The 21187-nt window shown below is 47.8% G+C and overlaps 1 protein-coding gene across 1 annotated transcript in view; it reads right to left on the bottom strand.

Annotated features, from left to right (window-relative positions):
- LRRC28 (leucine rich repeat containing 28) overlaps positions 1–13418 on the bottom strand; it is a 133748-nt gene extending 120330 nt beyond the window's left edge. Inside the window, exons 1-2 of the mRNA XM_040970289.1 lie at positions 13354–13418; positions 9642–9869 (exon numbers count right to left, since the gene is read on the bottom strand). Of these exons, the coding sequence (XP_040826223.1) occupies positions 9642–9809 (168 nt within the window). The 5' untranslated portion in view covers positions 9810–9869; positions 13354–13418. The remainder of the gene's footprint in view (positions 1–9641; positions 9870–13353) is intronic.
- Between the last annotated feature and the right edge of the window lie 7769 nt (positions 13419–21187).

Below are 21187 nucleotides of genomic sequence, written 5' to 3'. Positions count from 1 at the left end.
ATGCTCTCAGGTCCCAAAGAGATAAGTCTCTGCATGATTATCTTAAAATTTGCAGACATATTGATTCCACCCATGCCCTTGGGCAAGTGATAGCAGCTGCTGTTCAATGCCCTCAGCCTCAACCTAGGGCATATCCTAAAGCCTGTTTTGCATGCGGACAGCCCAGACATTTTAAAAAACAGTGTCCTAATGTCCCCCAACAAGGAAGCTGATCCCCACAATTCTTGCCGCCCCCAGATCTCTGTCGGAGATGCCATAGAGGTTATCATTGGGGCAGTAATTGTAGGTCCAGATATGATGCCAAAGGCAATCCCCTATCAGGAAATGGGGCCAGGGGCCCACTCCGCCTCCCCCCCCCCACCTCAGGTGTACGGAGCCCAGCAGACACAGCAAGGAATGCAGACATCTCAACTCTCCTCAGAGCAACACCAGGTAGCGCAGGACTGGACCTCTGTGCCGCCTCCGGAGAGGTATTGACCCTGCTCCTGGGGCCCCAGTGGATAAAGACAGGAGTCAGGGGCCCCTTGCCTAAGAATACCTTGGGCCTGATCCTAGGAAGAAGCAGTGCTACCATGCATGGAATCAGAGTACTCCTAGGAGTGATAGATGAGGATACCCCCGCAGAAATAGAAGTCATGGCAGAATCAGCCAAAGGCACTATCATCATTCCACCAGGAGCGAGATTTGCCCAGCTGATCTTGATCCCTAAGGTTCCAACAGACAACCCCACTCATAAAAGAAATAGACAGGAGGTTTTGGTGATTCCGGCCCCTTGGCATCTTGGGTCTCCGACATGCAAACCCGACCTACCTTGCAGTTAGAGATAGAAGGGAGAAAATTCACAGGATTACTTGATACTGGGGCAGATACTACAGTTATATCCCAGGCAATGTGGCCAAGCTCCTGGCCGTTAGAGGCCTCCCCAACCGTTCTCCAAGGGATAGGAACTTCTCAGCCACAAAAAAGTGCTAGGTTGTTAAGGTGGAAGGATCAAGAGGGCCATTCGGGAATTTTTCAGCCGTATGTTTTACCACATATTCCTATCAACCTGTGGGGACGAGATTTGCTGAGTGCCATGAATGTTGTGTTGACCTCTCAGCCTGTGCCAAATATGCTTAATAGACAAGGATACTTTCCGGGAAAGGGCTTGGGCAGACATCTTCAAGGTGACCCCCAACCAGTCTGTGATAAAAAGATTGAAGTTCGTAGCCCAGGGGATAGAACAGGGTTGGGACATTTTTTGCAGGGGCCATTGTACAGCAGCCTCGTCAGTTAGAAGAGCCCATTAAATTAACATGGAAAACAGATGAACCTGTTTGGGTTGAACAATGGCCCCTTTCAAGCAAAAAATTAGAGGCTGCAATTGAATTGGTAAAGGAGCAGCTAGAGGCTGGACATATTGTTTCATCCACCTCTCCCTGGAACACCCCAATCTTCATTATTAAAAAGAAAAATGGCAACTGGAGGCTTTTGCAAGATTTACGCGCAGTAAATGCCATCATGGCCCCTATGGGGGCCACGTAACCTTGTTTGCCATCTCCTGTGGGAATACCACAAGATTGGCATATGCTTGTGTTAGATTTAAAAGACTGCTTTTTCTCCATTCCCTAGCACCCGGAAGATGATCCGCATTTTGCTTTTACCTTACCGTCCATCAATCTAAAAGCCCCTTCCCAGCGTTTCCATTGGGTCGTCCTCCCTTAGGGGATGATGAACAGTCCTACTATTTGTCAGATCTATGTGGATAAGGCCTTAAAAAGAATTAGATCACAATTTCCAAATATCTATTTGATCCATTATATGGATGATCTTTTGATCGCAGCTGAAACCCGTTCCATTCTATCCTTAGCAGCACAATGTATCTATCAAGCTTTAGCCACAGCCGGGTTGATTGTTGCCCCGGATAAAATTCAGACAGATTTTCCTTATCAGTATTTAGGCCATCAACTTTTGCCAACTGGTGTCACCCCTCAGAATTTGACCATCAGATTAAGTGATGTGAAGACCTTGAATGATTTGCAGAGTTTGTTAGGTGATATTAATTGGATCTGACCAATTTTGCATATTTCTACTGGGCAACTCAAGCCCCTTTTTGATATTCTTAAAGGTGATCCAGATCCTTCCTCACCCAGACAACTGTCCAAAGAAGGCAGGGAATGTCTGCAGCTAGTCCAGCACGCCATTCAGAATGCTCATGTTAGTTATGTGGATTATAAGACGCCACTACGGTTGTTGGTTTTTCCTTCCAATCACGCGCCTACAGCAGTGTTTTGGCAGACTGGACCTATATATTGGGTCCAGTCCCCAGCATCCACTGGACAAATCGTGCAATCCTATCCCACTGCTGTTATATCTTTGTTGTATAAGGCAAACAAGATCAGCCTGCAGATTTTTGGGAAATATCCTGATTTCATCTCCATTCCCTATGATTCCCAACAGGTGACGTGGCTACAAAATAATATTGATGTTTGGTCTGTCTTTTGTGCCACGGTTTCTTCTCAGTTAATTAATCATTATCCTTCCCATCCCTTAGTACAGTTTTTCAAAAGACATCCGGTTGTTTTTCCCAAAATAATTAGACAACAACCCGTATTAGGAGCCCGTGTGGTTTCTACCGATGGGTCAGCTAAAGGCAAGGCTGCTGTAGTTTCTGGACATGAATAACAGGCTGTTTCCATCTCTCACAAATCAGCTCAAGCTGCTGAAAAAGCTGCTGTTCTTTTTGCCCTTCAAATTTACCATAATGAGCCCCTGAAGGTATACACAGACAGCTGCTATGTGGCTCATGTTACTTTACCTTCAGAACCCACAGCCTATATGGCCCCAACCTCCTCAGTTTATTTGCTTCTTTTACAATTACAGCAGCAGATTTGGCAGCGCACTCATCCCTTATTTGTTGGGCATATAAGAGCGCACACCTCCTTGCCCTGCCCCCTGAGTGAGGGTAATGCGCGGGCAGACGCACTGACTCAGGTGTTGCACATATCTCTGACCATGGACCCTTACGAACAGGCAGTGCACCTTCATAAAAGGTTCCATCTCAATGCAGCTTCTCTAAGACTACATGCTAAGGTGACTAGAGAACAAGCCACCCAGATTGTCACCAATTGTGAAGTCTGCACTCAATGTTGCTTTGTCCCATCCCTAGGGGTTAATCCCAGAGGGTTATTGCCCAATCATGTGTGGCAAATGGACGTTACCCACATCCCTTCCTTTGGAAAACTTCAATATGTGCATGTTTCTGTTGACACCTATTCCCATATAATATATGCCTCTGCTCATTCAGGAGAGAAATTAAAAGATGTTAAATCCCATTGCTTACTGGCCTTTGCCTATATGGGGGTCCCCAAACAAATTAAGACCGATAATAGACCGGCCTATGTTAGCCAAGGCTTTGAAAAATTCTGCCAAGATTTTAATATAACTCACAAAACAGGCATCCCTTACAATCCTCAGGGTCAAGCCATTGTTGAATGTGCCAATCGCACCCTTAAAGTTTATCTAGAAAAAATAAAGAAAGGGGATGTGGCCGAACATTGCAGCTTGCCCCATTCCCTACTGGCATCCGCCATCTATGTGTGAAATTTTTTAACTGTCACCAATGATGTAGTTCCTGCAGAGCGCCATTGGCTACACTCTGCTAATGAGAATAAAGGCCAAGTAAAATGGAAAGATCTGGCCACAAATAAATGGCGGGGACCAGATCCAGTACTAACATGGGGGCGAGGCTCTGTTTGTGTTTTTCCTCAGGATGAAGAAACGCCGAGATGGGTTCCCAAGAGACTTTCACGACAAATCTCCTTGGCTCCAATTCAGCATGATCGCACTCCTAATGATGTTCTTGCAGGATAAAAGCGGTTGGGAGGAGGAGACCCTGACAGCAGTGGTGTAACTTCCTGGTATCCTGCCCATGGGAAATGCAGATCTCCAGCTACTACCTCAATTTAACATCATATATGTGCTACCCCCGTGAAATGGCATTTAACTGACAGCAGGGATATTAAGGGAATGTAGCGGAATCTTGGCCATGGGGCTGATGGCTACAGCCATGATTGCAGTACTGTTTACTCTTCTTTGCCACCTATCCTGGCAACAAGCCCCAGAGCAGGTCATCATATGACAAACTATGACTTTAGCTGTGGAAAACCCTACACCTCAAGTCCGGTTGAGCATGTGTGATGGGCAGCCAGAGACGGGTAAGATCTGGCAGAGCTGATGACCAACCTAAGACAGGGATCCCACGTGCCCCAGGTGGGGCTCCCCATGATGGGTAAGGCGTCAACTGACTGCTAGACAACCTAAGACAAGCGTCCATTAAAAACAAAAAAAGGGGGACATGCACGGCCCGGTCTCCCAAGGGTTAACTCCACAGGAAGGGCAATCATGGCCTGATACATTTAGCCCCTGGCTTGACTGCAATTTCCCTCCTTCCTGCTTCCCCTTTTTGCACATCCTGGGGGGGGGGGGGAGCTTAGGTGTTGCTTAAGCATTGGGAAAATCGTGGGAGGGGCCAAGCAGACTATATAAGAGCAGTTCGACTTTGAATAAAGGGCCTTCACTTCACAAGAATGAGCCTTGGTGTGTTGTGTGTGTTGTCTGTCTTGTCTGTCTCATAACCCTAGTCCCTCCACTCTGGGGTACATGGCGACCCGGGCGTTGCCAACACTCACCCTCTGATAAAATACGTACAAATTTTTAAAAGAAGAAAGAAAATGCATCAACTTGAGCAACAATAACACAATAGATCCCCCACATGTCTAAAAGAATAAATGACGAATAAGAAAATAAATGACTGAACCAGAGAGCCCAAAGATCAATTCCTGGACTGTCACCAGGAAGCCTTCTCTCTCCGAGGCCTGGAACTACTGTTCCCACTGCCTCTGCTTCCTTCTTTCCTGGGGGAGAAGCCGAATCAGCCCCCCAGCAGCTTTGGTTCAGAGCCTAGCCATTCAGCATCTTCTGCACAGCGGGCTCCTTCCCCAGATATCCTAGTTAAACCCTCAAGCTGGGCTGAGCCCCGGGGCCAGGGGAGTGCAACACCCCGGCTGCTGGCAGTGGTCTGTCCTCACCAATCTCCTCCAAACCTCCAAAGCCACAACCCTGTCTCCTGCCTCGACATCACATATGGAAAGCCGGCCACTGCATTCCTGACAGACCTGCAGCACAGAGTCCGGGACACTGAGGCACTCCTGGACCGGGGTGAAGTAAACTCATGAACGCCAGGCTGGGGTAATCAGTGGACAGCCCATCGACCAGACTGTGTTTAAAATGATCAATTGAGAGAAATTGGGCCATCAGTGAAACAAACCTACTGAATTTCCAGAACTCTTATCCAGAAAAGATCCCAAAGAACACCACTTAAAAGCTGTAGGTTTGTTGACCCCGTGTTTAATGCAGCAACTCTGCACTGCCCATTCATCAAAAACATCATGCAAATGCAAACAAAGGGAACTTAATTTGGTGAAAAAACTTTCTGAAGCCAGGCATACAGGGGTCTTCGAAAGGACCATTTTTGGGGATGTGTGCTATCAAACCCCTACTGTTCCACTGCTGTTATTCTCCCATTTCATATAGTGCTCATATTGTCTTACTTATTTTAGACTCAATAATTCTTGAATTGCATTTAACATAATTATAAAATAATCCTTTGGAAAGTTTTCTCACATAAAGGATCTAAAATCATAATGTTCCCTAACTACCTCCTATACACCTGTTAATTACACGATGATCTTACCATATAAACCAACTCCTACAATGTAAGAAAGTTTTACGGGTTCTCAGTTACACAAACAAGTGATGCTACAATGAAACAGTGCTTCACAGTAGTTCCAAATGCAGGGATGGGCGTTCGGCATGGAGCTTAGGACATCAATTGGGACACCCCCATCATGTTCTCAGGTGCCTGGGTATAGTCCAATCCAGTTTCTTGCTAATGCATAGCCTGCCCTCCCCCACGCCCCCAGGAGACTCTGAATGAGGTCCCGACTCCTGGCTGCTATGGAGGGTACCAGGCAACACAACCAGCAGATGGAAGCACGCGCGCGCGCTCTCTCTCTCAAATAAAGGTGAAAGTTGAAAAATTTTAGAGGTGGTTTAAAATATAAAACATGCCTACTCTTTGACCCAGAAATGTTATTTTGTGTCTTAACATAAATACATATGCACATACAAGGATGTAAGCACAGCTAGTGATCCAGAGCTTTGTAGAACATCATGGAATCCAAGAAACATGCAGGGGAATATGTATAATTCTATTTCCAACACTAAGAGGATGGAACTGGAGAGAATACGTATTTACATAAACACGAACAAGTGGACATAAGGTGCGGTGGTCTGAATGTTCTCCTCCCCTCCCCCCAAACATCCCCCTGTTCAACCCCTCACTCCCAAAGTCACGGCCTTAAGAGACAGGGCTTTGGGGCCATGATGAAGCCAGGAGAACAGAGCCCTCACGAATGGGACTAGCATCCTTATCACCGAGGCCACTCCAGACCCCTCCACCCCACAAGGATGTAGCAGCTGGTGTCTCCCAAAAACCAGGAAGTGGTACCCCCAGACCCTGAGCTTGCCAGCGCTATGACTGTGGTCTTCCAGGCTCCAGGAGGCTGAGAGCTCATCTGCATCATTTCCAAGTCACTCGGTGTACGCTGTTATGTTATAGCAGCTGGGAAGGACCAGGACTGTGCACACGGCTTACAGCACAAAGCAGAGATGCAGAGCCACTTCCCAAGTGTTTCTCTGTGCTGTCTGACACAAGCACACACACAAACTCTAACTGAAAAGTGAAAAGGTTTATTCTTTTAAGTTTACAGAAGGCGTGTGTTTGTGGGTGTGGTTGGTTGGTTTGGGTTTTTTGTGGGACTTCAGCTCGGAATGATGGGCACTGCCCCAGTTCCCAACATACGGCTCATACTCATCCCACAAACATGAGTGCTGTGTAATGCCAGCAACGTGGAGGATTCAAGAAAGAGGCTGAGGATCACTGAGGACTTCCTCCCAAGAGCAACACAAGAGGGGGGGCGGGCGGAGAGAAGAACGCTGACAAGGCACTTAACACAATGAAAGAACGCTAACACGGCACAATGAAACAAGGGAATGGGCCCTTCGCGAGGCCGAGCAGCTAAAGTCCTCACCTTGAATACGCCGGGATCCCATATGGGCGCTGGTTCTAATCCCAGCAGCTCCATTTCCCTTCCAGCTCCCCGCCTGTGGCCTGGGAAAGCAGTCGAGGACGGCCCAAGGCTTTGGGACCCTGCACCCGCGTGGGAGACCCGGAAGAAGTTCCTGGCTCCTGGCTTCGGATCGGCATAGCATCGGCCGTTGTGCTCACTTGGGGAGTGACTCATCGGACGGAAGATCTTCCTCTCTGTCTCTCCTCCTCTCTGTATATCCGACTTTCCAATAAATAATCTTTAAAAAAAAAAGAAAGAAAGAAAGAAAGAAAGAAAGGAACAAGGGAATGGAAATGACCAGCAGGTCGTGAAGCCTGTGAAAAGCAGCTCCAGGCTGGGAATTCACCCTCACACAGCGGAGACACCATGGGTTTCCAGCCGTGCTGCCCCCAGCCAGTCTTGCAGTTGAAGTGAAATTGCATTTATTAAGTTGTTTCACACCAGCACAAGTCCTGACAACCCTCCAGCTTGCTGGTTCAAAACACTCAATGACAAGGACTGCTTCCTAGGTTTTCAAACCCAGGACAGTGGGTGGTCACAGCTGCGATCATCCAGAAAACGGACGACTGTGGCCACGCCACCGTCCCCTGATGCCTGTATGGCACTGGACAGTAGACAGAGCTCTTTGGAACACATGAATCAAGGTTTTAACTGCCAAGAGAGTGCAATTAAAAGATGGATGCCTAGCATTTCAAAGATATGCAACAGTTTAATCTGTGATCACTGAAACAGTGGCTGAGCATGGATTTGACGTGCATGCAGTGAGCTGCATGAACGTCCACACGGCGCAGTGGACCCTGAAGGACTTGCACAAACCGGAAACCACCACAGAGCAAACGGCGTCCGCTCTCTACAAGCAAAGGTGCACATTCTGGAAGAAGGTCTTCCCCACTGGGCTATGACTGGAGTAAGAAGTAACCCACCCACGCATTTAAAAAGGAGGGGGAGGGGATCCTGGGGGGGAGGGAACATCCTTACCAAAATATTTCTTATACTAGTACTTCCTCAGTGACAGGAAGCACTACTTAAATTCAGGTGCTACATCACCCAGTGGTGACGTTACAAGCAAGGATCCATAGAACTGTAAAGAGATTTTCCAAGTTTGAAAACTGAAAAAACTAACTGTAAAAAGGTAACGTGGGTAGGGGTGGGGGGTGGATCACACGGTGGCACAGTGGATCAGGTCTCCCCTGGCAGCACAGGAATCCCGTCGCAGCGATGGCTTTTATCCCAGCTGTCCTGCCTCCGACTCAGCTCTCTGCCAGTGCGCCTGAGAAAGCAATAGTGCTTGGGCCTCGTCACCTATGTGCGAGACCTAGGTGCGTGTTCTTGGTTCAACTTGGTTCACCTTGGCTGTTGTGGCCATTTGGGAGAACAAATCAGAGCGTGAAGATCTCTTTCTTATTCTGCCTTTCAGATAAGGAAATCCTTAAAAAGAAAGAAAATATAACTAAGTACTCAGCAGTATGCTAAACCTTCCAAAGGAAATATGTGGACCCGTACTTCTAACATCAGACTGTGACAAGAAATGGCCGAGGCTTCCTGCCTTCTCCAGCTACCTCCTGCACAGGACATGGAACATTCTGGGGACACACACCAAACACCCAAGCTGGTAAGCTTTACTTTGCCTGCATTCAGCCACGTGCAGGCCGAAGCAGGACACGGAGGCCGGGTGAATCCGCCAAGACCTGCAGCATCAGGCACCATCCAGGAGGGACGAGAACTAGAACTCAAGTCCAAAGTCAAAGGAGGTGAGGCGATATCAAGCGAATCCACTTCATCAGAGGCTGAAGTTGAAAGCAAAGAGTGAGACTACAGGGCTTGATTGGGACATTTCTCTTGGGCAAAAAAAATCCTCTTGTGTAATAAGATTTACGTTATGATGAAAACTATGAACTTATTCTTGGGACAAAAAAAACAGTGTATCAAATGCTGCTTTGTGGCAAAAAAAAAAAAAAAAAAACACCTGTATGACAGCCCAATTCGAAATCATCTTCATGGGGCAATGCTGAGGAAGGTCTCACTTTGTTTTCCAGATACACAAAGCTGTGTGAAGCTTCTCCAGTACCTCTCTCAATACTTCCCCCTTCAAATCCTTCCCTTTTTAATGCTCAGAACCCACAGCCATCTTACTTAGCTTTTCCTTACTTTCTTTTTAACCAGCCTCTTGGGTGCTATGACATCCAAAAACCACCTAGGAAGCTCGTCACACAACAAAAGCACACGCCACTACAGACGAACGGGACCAACAGAGAGGGGCTGAGAGCGGGGACCGAACTCACTCCCCGACAGCCTCACTGCAGGCCCGAGTGAGGAATCCTGAGCTCAGTGAGAACCCCCGCCCCTTTGGGGTTATTTCTGCTGAGTGTGAAACAACAGGAGCCACACCCCCCACCCTGAGTGTCCGGGGATGCACCAAGCAGATCACCACCCGGACCACACGGGAGGGTCATCCTTCTCCAGACGTACCAAGCTGGTGAGGGAGTTCCTTTTCATATAGAGCCTCTCCAAGTGCTGCAGTCCTCCGTCTTTGAGCATTTCCACTGGGAAATGGTGCAGATTCCTGTAATTCAGGAACAAATTCTTGTGCTTTTCCTGCCTTGCCACAGAGATGGTCTTACAAAGCTCAGATGCCATGGCTGCACGTATCCCAGGAGGCACACCACAGCACTACATGTCGTCAGGGTCGGTCCATCCCTGTACAGGAACAAAGGCGGGAACCCCGGTTAGACTCCCTGCAGGCACGGCCCTAGGAGCCTGTCAGTACAGTCACATTCACACCGACATGAAAACTCACACTCTACTTCCAACCCCACGTCTTTCCTTCACAACTACAACTGTCCACAATATATTTAGAAGGTGTTTAAATGCACACAAAGCAGTCATTAGCTACGGCCCTAATGGAACACATTGACCCTGAGACAGGAATCTTTGTCCAGAGAATAGAGAAGATATTAACCTAAGAAGATACTTAAAAAGTCAAATTCATCAACCCGCACTCCCTTTTTGAGCTACATTGTTTCACATTCAGCTTAAAACATTTCAAAAATACTCAAACATGTATATTAAAATATAAGTAACTGGTATCTAGCTAGCATCTTCATTTACTTCATCTTACTATTGTCCTAGAATCCATCTATTTCTTTACTGTTGTCTATCTCTTTTTTTTTTTAACATTGCAGATTATTAAAAGTAGCAAGGAGATAGGCCCAGGGTCACAATATTATTATTTTAAATTATTTCAATGACAGAAGAACCTCTGCAGGAAGATACCAGAACATTATGCTTTGCTAGTCTGGTCTGTTTGGGCCTCAGCTGCCTAATATATAAAATAAAAGGGCGGGTGCTCAGCCTAGCAGTTAAGATGCCCACACCTCATACAGGAGTCCCCAGGTTCAGGGCCTGGGTCCAGCTCCTGGGCCCACCTTCCTGCCAAGGTAACCCCCAGGAGGCAGCAGTAATCGCCCAAGGCACCGAGTTCTTGCCAACCCGCAGGACAGTTGGACTGCATCCCTTCCTGCTGATTTCTGTCTTGAGTACTGCAGGCCTCTGTGGAGTGACCCAGGGCGTGGGGGTAACCCAGAGGGTGGAGGTGACCCAGGGCGTGGGGATAACCCGGGGGGGGGTGGTGACCCAGGGCGTGGGGGTAACCCAGGGCGTAGGGGTGACCCAGGGCATGGGGTAACCCAGGGGGTGGGGGTGACCCAGGGCGTGGGGGTGACCCAGGGGATGGGGGTGACCCAGGGGCTAGGGGTGACCCAGAGGATGGGCAGTGACCCAGGCAATGCGGGTGACCCAGGGGATGGGGTGTTTTCTCTGTCTCTCTGCCTGTGCATATGTGTTGAAGAAATCTACTTGAAAACAAACAAAATGGAGACAGCAGATAAGGATAGGTTTAAAGCCCTAAGTTCGGGACAGTTCATTTTAAATTCTCTTCTAGCCCAAACTGACACAGGCTGGAAGAGAAGTAACATTTCCCGTGTGATCCACAAGGCAAGGGGCTCAAACCTCACCCTCACTTGACAGAACAGGGGACAACCCAGGGCCTCACCCATCTGGCCAAGCTCACAAAGGGTTTGCCGTGGGTTCCAGCAATTCCCAAAGGCTGTGTTCTTCACAGACCCTGACCCCCAGGACCCTGCAGGGTACTCACAACTACAAACAAGTTGAGGTTTACTCAATCAATCTCTTTTCCTGGACACCTCTTCCAAACTCTTACACTGATTTTAACAACAAGCCTCCCCCCAACCTCTGGGCCAATGTTGTGGTAGGTCATGTGAGGCTATCTCCTGCAATGTTGGCACTCCAGATGGGTGCCAGCTGGAGTCCTGAATGCTCCTCTTCAGATCCTATTGGTGGCCTGAGAAAGCAGCAGGAGATGACCCACATCCTTGGACCCATGTCATGCATGTGGGAGACCCAAAAGAAACACATGGCTTTCCTGCCTAGCCTAGCCCTGACCTTTGTGGCTATCTGGAGAGCGAGCCAACACGTGGAAGATCTCTGTGTCTCTTTTGACAACTTCAGACAAACAAAGCCAGAGAGAAACTTCCCCTGGGGTTGGACTAGCCTGAAGCTGGGAGCCAGGAATTCCACCCAGGTCTCCCAGGTGGATACGGATATGGAGTAGAGAAGCCAGGACTCAAACCCACAGTCCCATGTGGGATACAGACATCTCAAATGGCAGCTTGACTGGCTATGCCACAGTGCCCACTTGCCATTTTTAATACAACAGCAATCTACATTAATAAAAATGCGATAATAGTCCCAAGATAATCTAAGAATCTGAAGGCAGAAAGCTGACAGTCCTGCCACCTCCAACTGACCACATGGCCTCTACAGGCCAACCACGTCTACCTGCCAACACAAGCCACTGTCCTCTCCTGCCTGGCCTCCTGGTGTCCAGCTGGGTCACCTCTATGCACATATGACAGCAGTGTGCCTTGGAACATGCAAGTCTAATTATGGCTCATCACCTCGGGCTCCCAGCTCACTAACTAAGCCCTACAGGAGTTCTGTAGAAAATCACGCTTGTGCCAGGCCCTCAGGGCACCTCACCATCTGGCCTGCCCACTGCTCCCACCTCAGCTGTCACACCACCCACGGCTTCTCACCAGCCTCCCCGGCTTTTCTAATTCTTGAAACTTTCAAGCCCTTCACAACACTTGCTGTTCTCTTGGTTTGGAAAGCAGGACCAGCACCCTCCGATATCCAACCTAAAAATTATGTAAAATTATGTCACTGCTCCAAACTGACCAAGAGGTTTTTTTTTTTTTTTTTTTTTTTTTTTTTTAAGAATCCTCACACTTTGCTCACCACTCGTCGGCACACACACCTGCTCACTGCCAAGCTAGTCAAGGGCAGAACTGAGCTGCTTTTCTTCACGCCTGGATACCCGTATCAATCATGTACCCATGTCAAGACCACTCAGAGACGATACAAACTTGCCAAAGAGTGGAGAGCTCTAACCCTCACACCTTGGCATTGCAGTGGAGGTAAGATGAGGCACACGTGCCAGACGAGGAAAGTGCAGTCTCAGGGGGCAAGACAGCAGAGGAGGGCTCCCCAGCAGCTGGATGGAGGCCAGGGCTGTGCAACAGCCCCTTCCACAAACTTGGCCGTGGCTGCGCCTTCCACACCTGCAGGGCTTGCTTTGCCAAGCAGAACCATCTCCAAAATCCACTCCCTGGCTGACTGGAGCTAGCTGCCTCCAACACTTCCCTACACCCTGCTGAAGTGCATCTTGCTAGGAAGGCAGTCTGGGAGACTCAACAAATCCCATCAGAAAAGCCACCAAGGATTTGCAGCAAGGCCGAAGGAGGGTTCTGCAACACACACAGCCTTTGTAACCAGGTAATCCTCTCAGCTCCCGCCTGGTGCCCACAGTCACAGCAAACGGTGGCCCTGCAGGCACGCATCCTCAGGGGTCTCAAGCAGGAAGGGGGTCCCCGATCCTGCCTTCTCCGACTCTAACTCAGTCCTAAGAAGCAGGCAGCAGCAAAAGCTTTCCTACAGGTGCCCCCCACCCGACTCCCCTCGGGACTCAGGCAAGCCCCAGGCGTCGTGCCCACCCGCGTCAGTCCTCACAGAGGGCAGCAGTGAGCCCAGCGACCCCCTCGGCGGGACCCGAGCGTGGACAATGCCTGCCGCGAGCCACCCCACGCGAGGACAGCGCACTCACCTCGGCGCGAGGAGCCGGGGCGGGCAGGGCTCCCGAGGTGGGCGCCGGGGAGGCCGGAACACGAAACCTCGCGGTAGCACGCCTCTTCGCGCGCGCCCATTGGCCGAGAGCGCGCCCCGCCCACGCGCGGCTCTCGCTTCCGGCTCTGGCGGCGTGGAGGGGCACCCCGGCTGCGTGTGCCTCAGCCCGCGGTCCTGGTCGGTGGGGAGGTCCGTGAGGCGTCCTCTCCTGACTGCCCGGCCCGCGGTGTCCTGGAGGGCGGCGGCCTCTCCTGTCCTCCCCGTGGTGGGCACTGACACGGGGGCCCGCCGCCCCTGACTCCGAGGCGCGCGGTCCAGCTAATTTTACCTTGACATGGTCAGTGCTACAGCTTAACCAAGAAAGCAGAATTACTTAAAAAAAAAAAAGCAAGAAACAAAACACGAGCTCTTATAAAAGACAGGAGTGTTAATAAAATATCGGGTTTTTTTCCCACTAAATCTGGCCTGCTCAAGTATACTGTATACTATACGGCATCCTGTATGTCCTGTTTTTGAAGAAGCTTTTCCATAGTTTGATAATGCTTAAGGGTTTGTGGTACTCAGAAGTGTTTGGCTGGACTTAAAATGGGGAGATACATTGGAGCACTTTATTTCTAAAAATCTTTAGAGCATTAAAGATAAATAAGACTGCTAAACGAAGTTTTTTTTTTTAAGGGAGGGCATTAATAATGGAAATGACTTATGTTAAAAGAATTTTTATTTCCTCCCCAAACTGACAACAAAAGTTTCCAAGCAATCCCGTGTGCCAGTGGAGCATCCTGCGACCACTCAGTCGCGGTCTGTGGAGGGTGGGCTCGCACACTCGCTCTCAAAGTGGGTAGAAATCCTCTGGCTTCAAATGACACGGACAGGCAGGCAATACCACTTTAAGAGAATTCCTAGGAAAAGCCAACCCAATTTCAAAATTCCCACCTCTGCTTACCAAGGATTGGATTACAAACTTCGACAAAATGCTCATCTCCACTTCCTATTGGCTGGCGCTCTGTCATTCACTCTGGCGCCTGGCGTTTGGTGAGGACCAGGTTGCTTTCTGGGAAAAGGCGGCTGTGTGCGAGTTCTTTGGTGAAGGTTTCCTCAGACTTCCCGCGCTCAGCAAGGCCGACCGAGTCTCACCAAACTGGCAAGTCCCGCTCCCTAGGCAGCTGTGTGGTTTGTGGAGGGGGAACGGGGGTCGGGAGCCTCTGCAGCTGCCTGGGGTGCACCCCACCGAGGACTGAGCCACAAAGTGGGAGGTTGGAGAGTTAAGGAAGCTTTTCTGGCTGTTGGCTAGTTTTAAGTAGTTAAGCATCAAAGAAAAACCGGAAAACCGGAGTCTGTTGGGAGATGTAAGAGCCTTTGGAGAGTGTCATTTCTTTAGCATTATCTCTGGATTATCAGTGGGTTTTTGAAAGATAAAGCAAATAAGATGATAAGATTAATTTTAGGTGTGTTTCTACTGTAAGGAATGTTGCCAAGTTATCCTTGCATAAATGGATTTTAAAAGATTTAGCAAATGCAATTTTTAATTAAATAAGTGGGTTTTTTTTTCTTTATTATGCCTAACATAATAGTTGATCCATCTCTGCAAAATTGTGTGAGAAAGTTGGAGTTGGCTTTGGATGGACATCTTGTGTGAAACACACTGCCTAGTGGCCAAGCAGAGCAGGCATCTGAAGCAGAATTAGCCGGGGATGGGTGCCAGGGTAAGTTCTCAGAGCAGAAATCCAGCGTTGCTACCATTAAAATGTTAAAATAGGGGAGGTGGTCCTGGTTCTTGTTGAGTGATTCTCTTTCCCTCAGAGTTTAAAGTGCACTGTTTTTTATTCCATTGGACTGAATTGAAGGAATTCCTACCCCAAAACAAAAGCCTTACAAATGCAGGCACCAGCAGGACAGGCGGGCACTCTCGTTGAGGGCGTAGGTTTCTCTGTTTCTCTGTGACAGAACTCAGTTCCTCACACTCTGTGAGCTGCTGCAGTGGTGGGATAGCAAAGGGCAAGCCAGGGCTGTTCCCAGAAGGCAGCAGGTAGCAGGGGTACCGAGAAGGGGGTCTGTGTCCTGCTGAAATGCATCCCAGCACTTGAGCTTGCTGCCAGGAGTCCGAAGCTCCCATCCAAATGGTACATCAGTGCTATTCATTAGGCAGAGGGAGAGAAGGTGGAATTGTGGCTATGGAAACAGCTGAGACCATGTTCCCATCCAAGGTGACAGATATGGCTGACTGCAGTGCTCGTAATATACCCGTGGAAGTCCGCTGGCTGTCTCTACCCTCTTGAAGTTAGGGTAGCAAATGCAGTGTGGTGATGCAATTCAAATGACACCTTGGGGCAGTGGCAGTGGAAAGCCTCCAGCTTCCCATTCTTCTGGCGGGATCCTGTGTTCAGCCTGCATCTCTGAAGCAGCCTCTGAGTTAGACATTACCGTCACCCACACTGCACCTCCAAGACAAATGAGTGTCAGGCATGCAGGAGGCAGGATTGCTGTCTGTCCAGGCCCAACCACCTCAACTGCTGTCCCTTGCGGTGCTGGCAATTCATTTCTCTTAAGTTTTGTCTGTTAATTTCTTTCTTTTTAAATGCACTGGTCAACTGCGTTTCAGGTGTCTGGTGATGAAATATCTGGGGAGAAAAATCACACTGAAAAGTTGGCCTGGCTGCTCCTCCAGCAACCATTTCTGGGGGCTCCCTTAGGCCCTGGTGCCACGTGATCCTGCTGCTTGGAGAACAGGCACATTAACTTTGAACTGGCTTTCAAGATTGGGGGATCTTGGCCATATTGTCTTTTTTTTTTTAAAGATTTATTTTATTTTTATTGGAAAGGCGGATATACAGAGAGGAAGATCTTCCGTCCGATGATTCACTCCGCAAGTGAGCACAACGGCCGATACTATGCCGATCCAAAGCCAGGAACCTCTTCCGGGTCTCCCACGCGGGTGCAGGTTCCCAAAGCTTTGGGCTGTCCTCGACTGCCTTCCCAGGCCACAGGCAGGGAGCTGGATGGGAAGAGGGGCCGCTGGGATTAGAACCAGCGCCCATATGGGATCCCGGGCGTGCAAGGCGAGGACCTTAACCACTGCGCCACCGCGCCAGGCCCCATATTGTCTTTTAGAATCAGAACTGTACTGTCTCAGAAAACATAAAGTATGTATCAGCCAGAATTACACACATAAAACAGCACTATAATTTCATAGCATTTTTTAGCAGCTTTAGTGAAGTATAATCCACTTAGTGTAAAGTTCACTTGTTGAAGGATATAGCTCAATAATTATTACAGAAGATGCACGGAATTGTGCAGCCATCACTATATGCCAATTTCAGAAAATTTCTGTTGCCCTAAAAACATATCTTCTATGTTTGCAGCCAGCTCTGCGTAACTGCCAAAGATGAGTGTACCATTTTGTGTGTCCACTGATAGAGTCTAGGAGGCTCTAATCTCTGCACCCTCACCAGTATTTCTTATTGTTTCTCTTTTTTATTATTGTAATTCTGGTGCACGTAACATGATATCAGTATAGTTTTCCTAGTGATATATTGAGCTTTTCATGTGCTTATTTGCATGCCATGTATTTTTTTTTTCATAAAACTTCTATTCAAAGATTTTGCCTGTTTTTAATTGGGTTATTTGTCATCTTTATATTGAGTAAAAAAAAAATTCATCAGATATCCTGGATAAATGCTGTCAAACACATGATTGCAAGTATTTCCCCCCACTTTCTATGTTGTCTTGAGCTTGAATGGTTACTTTTGAAGCAACAAAAGACTTTTTAATTTTGATAAAGTCTGATTTTACTCTTTTTTTTCATGTGTCCTGGTGCCTTTAGTGCCATTCCTAAGAGAGCTTGTGTAACCCAAGCTCGTGGAGGCTCACCCCTATGTTTGCTAAGAGTTTCATAGTTTTAGTTCTTACTTTTAGGTCTTTGATCTATGGAGTTAATTTCCATGTACAGTGTGAAGTGGAAGTCCACCTCCATTCTTTTGCATATACCTAGCCTGTAGTTCCAGCCATATTCATTGGAAGCTGTTCTTGCCCTGCCCATTGAATTGTTGTCATCATCATCAAAAAATTACGGCTCAAGGGAAGGTATTTGGCCTGGCAGTCAGGATGCTATTTGGAATACCAGTGTGACCCAGCAGAGTAACTGGATCCGAGCGCCACCTACAGCGCCTGATCCCAGCTTCCTGCTAGGAGCACTCTGTGACATGCAGTGACAACCCTCATAGCTGGATTGCTGCCATTCCTGTGGGACACCTGTTCCCAGGTGCAGCCCTGGCTGCTGCAGGCATTAGAAGAGTGAACCAGCAGATGGAGGCTCTCCCTGTTTCTTTCTCAAATAGACAAATCCAAAAATAAAAAATAAATAATAACAATTGATGCTATATGTAAGGATTTCTGTTTGGACTTTCAAATTGGTGTTATTGTTCTCTATGTTAATCCTAATGTCAGTACCACTGTGTTTTGTTGGATTCCCCTGTTCTCCAAGCTTGATTGAGATATGATTGACAGATTTTAAAATGAGATTTTGTCTCAATTTTATTTGAAAGGCAGAGACACACACACATACAGAGAGAGAGAAAGAAAGCAAGATCCTCCATTTATTCATTTACTCCCCAGATGTCTGAAACACCTGGGGCCATAGCCCAGAGCCCCAAATGGGTGATGAGAACCCAAGGACTTGGACTATATTCTGACCACTAGGGCACGCATTAGCAGGTCGGGGCTCAAGCTAAGACCCTGGTAATGGGATACAAGAGTTTGAGTAACTACTTCAATGCTGCAACAGACATACACACCCAAATTGTATATATTTAATGTGTATTACATAGTGTTTTGATGTAAATATACTTTGTACAATAATTCCCACAATCACGCTGACATCCATTTCTTGACATAACTATATATTTTTTCCTGTGATGAGAAGTTTAAGATCTCCTTTAACAAATTTTGAGTATACATGATTATTAACTGTAGTCACCACACTATACATTAAGAGTATATCTAGGGCCCAGCCTGGTAGCCTAGTGGCTGGGGTCCTCGCCTTGCACACACCAGGATCCCGTATGGGTGCTGTTTCTAAACCCAGCGGTCCCACTCTTTTTTAGCTCCATGCTTGTGGCCTGGGAAGACAGTTGAGGACGGCCCAAGGCGGGACCCTGCACACGGGTCCCGGCGGAAGTCCTGGAGGAAGCTCCTGGCTCCTGGCTTTGGATCAGCTCAGCACCAGCCATTGAGGCCACTGGGGGAGTGAATCATAGGATGGAAGATCTTTTTCTCTGTCTTTCCTACTCTGTATATCTGACTTTCCAATAAAAAGAAATAAATCTTTATTTAAAAAATGAGTATATCTAGAATGTATGTATCTTATAACTAAAAATGTGTATGTATCCATGATTTTGATTATTGTAGTTCTATGGAAAGTCTTTAAGCTGGGATATGTGTATCTTCCAGTTTCTTGTTTTTTTAAGGTTTCTATTGTCTGTCTTGAGTTGCTTGCTTTTCCATACGATTTAAGGACCTACTTTTAAATTTTTTTAAAAGCAGCTGATATTTGCATTAAATCTATAGGTTAATTTGAAAAGTATTATAATTTTAATAATATTGAGGCTTATGCTTCATGAAGCTAGAATGTTTCTCCATGGGCTTATTAATGGAGATTGTGGAATAGATTCATGTCTTTTTGAATGAAATAACCTAGACAGAGGCAGAGAGGAGTGGTAAGCATGGTAACAACATTTGATGGGACAGGGCATCCGTCAGAACAGATCGCACCTCTCCAGGCAGAATCTGAACGAGTGCGCAGCCATTCAGACTGGGGAAAGGCTCGTTTAATGGGGAGAATCCACTTGGGCGACTAGCAGGTGTGTTAGGAAAGAGCTGAGAACTGAGCTTGCTGACTGCAGTTGGACTGGAGCTCGTAAGGGGAATGGGGTCAGTTCTTCCCACTGTTTCTCCTTCCCCCTCTTCCTCTTCTTCAGGATGAAGGCTTTGCTGAGTGTGAATTAGATAAAGTTCCTCCCAAGGTCTTGCTTCTTAGCACTGTCAGGCTAGGCAGCTCACTTGGCACCTGGACAAGGGAGATTTCTCTAGGGTGCCTTCTGGGGGCACCTGTAGCATTACTCAGGTGTAGACAGGACTTTGTAGGGTGACATACTGGGCTGCTGTTTTCATTAAACCCCTCTCTCACACACAGGCTCATCTATAATTTCCAAACATTTACATCCCCTTTCATTCTTTTCAGCAATATTGGAGGATTTTCAGGGTACGATCTTTGTACTTCTTTTGTTATACTTATTCCTAAACACTTTTTTGGATAATATTGTGGATGGGAATGTTTCCTTTAAGAAAAATGTTATTTTGTTGAGACACAGGGTTCGCTCCTCAAACACCCACAACAGCCAAGGCTGGGCTGGGAGCAAAGCCGAGAGTTGAGACACAGTCCAGGTCCTGCACATGGCTTGCAGGGACCTGATGACCTGAGCCATTGTAAAGGTAGGGAAGAGGGGCGGGAAAAGGAGTGGATTTGTAAAGAAAACCTGCAAGTGGAGCAGTAGTTACAGCTGAAGTCACTGCTCTTGTTATCTGTGGGGGCTCCTGGGGGATTCTCCCTGCCCTGCGAGGCTGCTGGGTCTGATAATGCTACGCTGAGAAGACCCTAGGCGGGTTTCTGGGAATACTACATCCAGAAATCCCTTACTTAAGCTTCCCAGAAGACAGGAGGAGAGAAGAAACGGAGGACATACACACATCTGTGAAGGATCCAGTCTGAGGGCAGACTGCCTTCTCAGCCCCTTCCTGAGAAGCCCTCCTGGCCCGCGCAGCACACGCCTCACTGGTTCCCTCCGTGAAACGTTCCCACCTTGTCTTTGATTGATTTCGTTCTCATGTGAAGGTGAGAACCTCTGAGCAGCTGATCTCCAGGAACACCATCACTTCTGCCTCCCAGGGTCCCCCATTGGCCAGCAGCTGTGGTCAGCAGCCTGAGCTGGTTATCCAAACTGGGCACTCTAAGATGGGATATGGACATCTTAAATGCTGGAGTAACAGCCTGCTCCCTGCAAATGTATTCTCTCTCTCTCTCTCTCTCAGCATAATATAGTGGTTTATTCCTTTTTCAATTTTAATTTTATTTTAAAATATTGTCTGCATAGTTGAGAGGGATGTATGCCCTTATAGGACTCAAGATTGGGGTGGGAAGGTTGAGGTATAAAGGAAGATGGGTGGGGTACATGTTTCATTTTTTCCCTCTGTGTATATCGGGGAGGTTGGAGAGAGGATCACTCCCTGTTGTCACACTACCTCAGTGCCCAGGAATAGGGGCGGCTATTTGATGATGCCTTAAAGAGTCAGATGTGGGGAAGCATGTTCTCACGGTGTTACTTCATAGTTCTGAGACATTGTTAGTTTTGCTGCTCCACAGTTGAGAAAATATTTCCGAGGTCTGAGGTTGACAACGTACACCTTAGTGTCTCCACAGACCCAGACACTTGCTGCAAAGGTTGAGCACAAGAGCCATGTGTCCTGCTCCACTTTCCATCCTCTGACTAGGCATTCGATAGCCACTCCTGCCTAGATGATCTGGCTGTCGTGTCCTCCATATGCATCTGTGCATGCTTTTCCACTGCACAAGCATCAGGAACTGAGGAGCCCCCCAAGGTTAGACCACATATATTGTGAATTTCCCTGTGGCCAGGGTTTGAGTCCAACAGTCTAGTTGGGGAGTCCCCCAAGAAACTTTGCCTGGAATGACCTAGACTCAACTCTTGTGTATGCCAGCTAGTGCAGGGTCAGGTTAGATCTGTCACCTGCACCAGTCAACA

This window comes from Ochotona curzoniae, unplaced genomic scaffold, assembly GCF_017591425.1.
Source record: "Ochotona curzoniae isolate NIBS_2020 unplaced genomic scaffold, NIBS_Ocur_1.0 scaffold_4701, whole genome shotgun sequence".
Taxonomy (NCBI): domain Eukaryota; kingdom Metazoa; phylum Chordata; class Mammalia; order Lagomorpha; family Ochotonidae; genus Ochotona; species Ochotona curzoniae.
Note: the sequence above shows the minus strand (reverse complement) of the source record. Positions and strands in the feature narration are given on the sequence as shown.